Source organism: Myotis brandtii, unplaced genomic scaffold (assembly GCF_000412655.1).
Source record: "Myotis brandtii unplaced genomic scaffold, ASM41265v1 scaffold107, whole genome shotgun sequence".
In the NCBI taxonomy this organism is placed as follows: Eukaryota; Metazoa; Chordata; class Mammalia; order Chiroptera; family Vespertilionidae; genus Myotis; species Myotis brandtii.
In genome coordinates, this window is record NW_005353629.1 from 972,304 (window position 1) to 979,156 (window position 6,853).

Sequence of the window (6,853 nt, forward strand, 5' to 3'; positions counted from 1 at the left end):
GGGGGCAGGGCCACCGGCAGGGCTGGGCCACCCGCAGACCCGCCTTGTCCAGGGAGGACCCACGCGTCCTGCGTCCTGCGAGGCCGCTCTGTGCGTGTGCGTGGGGCCCGAGCTCAGGAGGCAGGAGGTGCAGGAAGGAAGAGGAGCCCAGGTGGGAACCCGGGTCCTCACTGCACACGAGAGTGAGGGGCCCACCTGGGGAGCCCCGGCCCTGGAGCAGGACTTCAGGTGCCGGCCTCCACCAGGGCTTCTCCCCTCTCCCCAAGGCCTGGGAGTAGGTTTGCATCTTGCCTGGCTCAGGGAGAAACAGAAGAATCGCACCTGGTCTAAAGGGACAGTCCTGTGACCCCTGGTGAACTAGATTCCATCAGGAGAGAGCTCTAGAGGTGAAAAGGGGAAAGGTACACTCTTCCATGTGGTTTACAAAATCCCTACACAAAGCGTAACTGGAGGTCCGAATCCTCCACCTGGACACCCTTCTGTGCCTCAGTTTCCAGAACTGTCCAATTGGATTCATAGTGCCCAACACATTGGGTTATTCTAAAGATGAAATCAGAAAATCTGTGTGAAGCATTCTGCGAGGTCTAGCACATAAGGGTGCAGTAAATGGCGATATATTATGACAATGGTTTTATTGCAAGTGTACATGTTAATTTGAACTCTTCCTGAAAAACAGAAATACTAGCATCAGCAACAGATGAGGAAACTTCTAAGAAAGGTTAACTATTGGTGTTGGAGTAATGGAAGAGCCCATAAAGGTATAAAGGGTTGATTTGCTACTAGAAAATTTGGCCCAAATGGCAGAGTTCCTTCTGTGGTCGGAGGTGCCTTCATCTCCCCTCCCCCAGGCTCCGTCCCTTTCTCTCCCGGGTTCTGATTTTGCCACTTTGCCAGATCCAGTGCAGTAGCCATCTCCTCTTTCGTGCCTTTCAATGTTTAGTTTGTTCCTGTTCATTGAGCATTTAATTTTGTTGGAGATGCAAACATAAATGTTTCTTCATTCAAAGAAACAAAAATAGATCTTTATGAAATAGATCTTATATTATGAAATAATATAACTGTAACTACTATAAACTATTATAAGTGCAGTGGTAGAAATATATGCAGGGTGTAATGTGATCATAGAGAAGGGAGTCTCTAGCCACACTTTGAACCATGAGTTAGAGAAATCTCTTTTTAAAGTGTGTGTGCAATGAGCTGATTCTTAAAAGAATAATTGTGAAGGAGACATTGGGCCTGTCAGGACAAAGTAACTCAGAGCGTAGACACTGTTGGTGAAGAGTCGGGGGTTTCAGATTTATCCGTAACAAAAGCATGGTTTTCATCCTATTGACACAGAGGGAAGCCAGAAGCGAAAGCTTGTGTGTGTGTGTGTGTGTGTGTGTGTGTGTGAAGGGAAGCCAGAAGCGAAAGCTTGTGTGTGTATGTGTGTGTGTGTGTGTGTGAAAATGGAATTTTTTGAGATAGAGCAATATCTAAGTAGAAAAGCCTAGAAGTAGTTTGAATTGAGAAGAAGACCATTGCAGATCAATTTAGGTGGCAGAAACAATCACCTAATTTTCTATTTTTCTGGCTGTTCTTTCTCAATTCATTTCTTATTCTCTGCCTACCTGTTAAATGCTTATGCCTTTTGAGTTCTTTCTTTCCTCCTTGGCACTAAGCATGAATCTGTAGCCACTCGCATTGTGCAGATCTCTCACAGCTTCCTCTCCCAAGCCCCGAACAGGGGGCACTGCCATTTGGATATTTCATAGGGGCCTCAAATGGCCCTACCCAATTCCCAGGGCTATCAAGCTCAGCATACCGACCAAAAGATTTCCCCGCCCCTCTGCACTGCTCCAGTCCACTCTTCCTACTTCCTCCTCTGCCTTGTCAATTTGGCCAACGGGCCAAGAACCTGAGAATCATCCTCAGCCCTCCTTTGCCCATACTCTCCGTATCAATGACTTCCCTTTCCCTCCATTCCTTCCCCTCGGTGACTCTGCTCACTGTGACTCATACACCTGCCTCTAACAGTCGCTCTGGGGCTGTGGTGATTTCATCCACGTCCGCTACCCCACCCACCCCTCGTTCTCAGGATTGTTACTACTTTGAAAGCAGAGGTCATAGCACATTCATAGTGGGCCCAACCCATTGTATCCAGCACATAGTAGACAATCAATAAAAACTTGCTGAAACCAATTGTAGGGAAAGGTGTCTGGAATATCCACTGTGGATGAGTTAATCGTGGCTCTGGTCAGACAGTGTAGGTTTGGGATTATGTGCGCGTGTGTACAAGCACAGGTGCCCACAAACGTGTGCCTGTGCTGGTTTTATGTGTGTGTTTTCTCCAACCACACTGCAGCAGGAGCAGGAGCAGAATAGCAGATGGTGGGTGTGAGTCAGGGCTGCAGAGTGGCCTGGCTGACAGGTGAGAGGTGTCACCCAGGATGTACAGGGCGTCGAGGGCAGCAGGAGAGACAGACAGGGCAAAGGTGGAGGAGTTCAGGGGCCGGCTGAGGAGACTGTATCCCATCGGGTGGGATCAGGTGGGGAAATGGGAGAGGGTTGGTCTTCTCTGTAACCCGGAGAAGGGTGGCCTCTGGTAATAACAGGGTGGGAAAAACTTTGTGCTGTCCTGAGCTGGAATGTACAGAGTAGGACCGAGAGCCCAGCAGACAGCGAGCCCCATGGTCTAACACAGACGCCAGCACCTTCTGAGCGCACTTTGGGGGCAACATCAGGCTGAGAGCACAGCCACAGAGGCCGACGCCCTGAGAGAGTGAGGGAGCCGGAGGCAGGCGGTGAGTCACCCTGTGTGTCTGAGCCCGTCCCCTCGGGCCCCCTGTGAGTCAGTGTATGACAGCCGGCTGCTGGGAGGCGAAGTCCCTGAATCAAAATCCCTAAAGGACATTGTTGACTTGGTTCATGGGACAGGGGAGAAGAAGATCCTGCAGTTGCAGAATCGGATTTGGCCCAGCAAGGAAAGCAGAGCTTTTGTTCTTGGACCTGAGCAGAGTGCTGAGCACAGTTTAAGAGATTTTTTTCCAAAACACATCATGCTGGTTTTCAAAGGTGATAAGACCATAGCCATGCTGGCAGTCTTATCAGAAACCTCCACAAGGCCTTGATGTCCCATCAGAATGCCTCTCCCTCCCACTGACTCACGTTACAATCCTTTGGCCCGAGGCTCCGTGTTGCATGTGTGTTGCTGGAAGGGGGCATGTTATCAGTCTTCACATCCCAGCAGGCTGCTGCTAGCACCCAGGCCTGCTCCACTCTCGGCTTCTCTACCCTAGAACCTTCTGTCTAGACGTGTACACACGTGACTCCCTCGCTCTTAGCTTTTCTGCCCCTCAAATACCACCTTATCCGTGAGGCCTTCTCTGGCCACCCCTTTAAAACCTGCGATTGTGGTGGTCGTAGAGGAGGAAAAGTAATAGTGAAGCTGGCCTCACAGTGCCTACAGTCTGTGGCTAGTTTCAAACAAGGTAAAAAAACACACAAAACAAAACAAAACAAAACAAAAAAAACCTGTGATTGCTCCCACCCCAGAGCTCCCTACCCTCTGTCCCTGCTTCCTTGTTCTTCTTGGCACCTCACAGCCTAAGGACTGTGCAGTTACTTATGTATTATCTGCTGCCGTTCACCAGAATGTCAATCTGACGAGGGCTGGGCTTTCTCTGTGAGCTGCTAGGCCTCCAGCAGGACCTGACCCATTGGGGGTTCTCGGTGGCCATTATCTGAAAGTGTGAATGAGTGAACATGTGAATACGTTTTCAAGGTTATTTTGGAGGGTAGGTTGTGTGTGTGTGTGTTTAAAATGAGGGTAAAGATCCAGAGACTATTATATTCCTGGATGTGAGTAAATGTCCCCAGACTGAGTGGGGGTGCGCTGGGAGGCCTCGTCTACTATGGACAACGCCCCCTGCCTACCCACTTTGTCAGATGGGTTTTGCTAGGACCTCCTGCACAGCACAAAGGGAGAGGAGTTCAGAGAACAAGGGAGAACATTGCTGTGTCCCTCCTCTTCTTTAAGACTCCTTTCTTCACAGGGGAGCAAAGTGCGAAATCATAAGCCATATGGGAAACCCCTTTCCCTCCGCAGTGAACAAAGACAGCATTCATGAGGGCAGCATGACACTGGGGATGTGGACTTGGTTTTCCCAACTCCATTTTCTGAAAACACTTCAGAATGCGTCTCTGGCTTTGGTTTCACCCTCGGATTTGTTTATGGGAATTCCTGGGAAGATAAGGGAGATAGCAGAGGCTGGGGAAGGGACTGGAATTCAGGGCCTGCAGGACAGGGTTTGTGGGTTGGTGGCAGGAGAGTTTAGGCAGAGTGTCAGGCAGAAACTGTTGCCCTGACCCAATGTGGCTAATGACCTCAGGGATACACAGAAAAGCCCCTCAGAAGATAGAAAAGACGGCTGGTTTCTTGGCAGCTACTTCATTTGCACGTAGACAAGTGACCTTTTTAAGGTTAATGAAAAAGTAAACTAGAGGCAGTGCCATAGCTTTGGAGAGCAAACATGGAGGTAGAAATACCAGCTCTAAAGATCCCTTCAGGATGACCCAGACCAATGGCTTTCGCAGAGAGAAGCAGAATCTCAAAAAACAAATAATTTCCATTTTAAGGTAAAAACAAGGATTCAAAGATATGAAATCACTCATTTTAATTGACTTCCGAAATTAATCTTGTTGGTGATTTTTATTTCAGTACCATACCATGTAGTAATTTGTTAATCAATTTGTGAGTTATTTACGGTACTTGTTAAAATGATTAGAGCACATTAAAGTAATTCAATAATGATGTTACTTACTTACATGTTTGACATTTCCTTGGGTGGAGATACAGGGTGGATTCTAGTTCGGAAGGGGAACAGAGCGAACTTGGCCATGGGGGGGCATGACCTTGGCCACAGGGAGGCATGACCTTGTGGATGTGTCTGTCACAGGTGCCCTGCACAAAACATATTGAGAATCACCGCTTTGAAGGACACACTTGGAAGAGCCGTGCTGCCCCCAAGTTATAATATTGTTATTCCTGAACCCCAAATTAGATATTATGAATGGCAAGTTATTTCTATGTACTAACTTTACTTTTGTTTCCAAAGTAACTGAAAATCTTTTCACATGATAAATAAGAATTAATGGACTCAGTTGCATCTACACACCCAGAGAATCAGAGATCTAAGGCCATTTGCAGATATGAAGAGAATCAAAATGTCTCTAGTATCTGAGCATTTCAGTAAAATGTCTGTTTTTAAACCTGTTTTGTTTGTACTGTAAATGTTTTATCTTTTTGTTTCTGCAGTGGGTCTACTTTGAGTTTCATTACCTCATCTAGTTCCTACTTAAAAAAGATATTTTATTACATAGAAATATGTTCAAACATTAAGCAAACCTGTTAAGCAGAACTTTGATACATAGAAGGTTGTGGGGGAAGAAAAATAGTTTGCCTTCTACCCTTCAAAGCTGGAAAATTCTTTTCCTCCCCTAGACAGAGGGAAAAATTTTCCCCTTGTGTTTTAGTTTTAATGATCCCAGTGACTCTTACCAGCTTGCCTGAGGAGAGCTGTGTTTAAAGATTTTTAAAAAATCATAATGATCATCACTATATGCCTTGAAAGCAGACCTCTCCTTTTACTAGGTAATTTTCTGTGAATTTACTGTAACTTTTTTTTTTCTCCCAGCTGGATCTGAATAACATCATACCTCTGGAGAGAGTCACACCCATTTCATGCAGAATCAGGACAATAAAGGTAAGTCAGTCAGCGGTGACTTCTTGTGACTGATTCTCACGGGTATGAAAGAGGAAGGGCGCGTATCATTGTGTGTCTGTCTTAGCTGTAGGATTAGAACACTCTGATGAAGTAATCAGTAAATTTGATGAGCACGCAACACGTTAAGCAGAGCAGTGTTCCTGGGAAGACAGCGTTGAACAAAGTAAAATCCGTGTGATGGTGCATGTGAAGGATTGCTTTATGGTCCATAGAAGTGCATTGTGAGCCTCCATTGTTTGGCCCTGTGGGGAAGCTAAGCCTCAGAATTTTCAATAATTGGACTCTTAAGTTCAGAGTATGGTTTATTGTTCTCCATACCTTGGATTTTCACCTCAGAGGTATGAATAAGCCATTTAAAACAAACAAAAAATTAGAGGAAGATTGTGGCTTCGTGGCTTTCAGGGTAACAAGATGATGGAAGTTCGCTAGATTGTTTTACTTATTAGAGACCAAATACAGTAGGTGATGTGGTCAGAACGGGAAACCTGAGTCCCAGGTGTGCTCTGAGGTCCTACATGGACAGAGGACACATATGTGGTCTGAGGGACACTGGACAGTGTCTGCACACAAAACACTCCGCCTCCTGACCTATGACCTAATGATAGTGCAATTTCACTTTGTTTTCTGAGTCAATAGATACTTTATAAGCACCAGAGATATTTACTCCGGGGAGGAGTAACAGAGTGCTTGGCGTGATTTATACTTTACTGTGAATTAATATATCAAACAATTTAAAGATGCATCAGCTAGTTATGCTCAGGTTTTTAAAGGAGGCAGGAGGTAATGGTTATGAAAACATTAAGCACATCATGTTCTAGAAATAAGGTAAAAACACATGCAAAGGTAAAGGCAAACTTCACTCCCTTCCCTTTGACGTTGGGTTAATCAGCTTTTGCAAATAAAACTCTTTTCACTTGGCCAGCAACTTGGCACCACAAACTGCACAGAAACTGAACAGCAGCATCGTCATTTAGTGTGTGTATGTGCAGTAATTGCTACTCCAGTAGCATTACCTAATGTATGTGTCCTACTGGAGGTGAGGTCAGTAGCATCATTCCTTTCATGCTCATGTTCAACCAATCTCAGCC

General features: G+C 46.0%; 1 protein-coding gene across 1 annotated transcript in view; it reads left to right on the plus strand.

Moving 5' to 3' along the window:
• The window catches only part of DSC1 (desmocollin 1), a 294,686-nt gene that overhangs the window by 14,563 nt on the left and 273,270 nt on the right, over positions 1-6,853 (plus strand). Inside the window, exon 2 of the mRNA XM_014541341.1 lies at positions 5,676-5,744. Within this exon, the coding sequence (XP_014396827.1) occupies positions 5,723-5,744 (22 nt within the window). The 5' untranslated portion in view covers positions 5,676-5,722. The remainder of the gene's footprint in view (positions 1-5,675; positions 5,745-6,853) is intronic.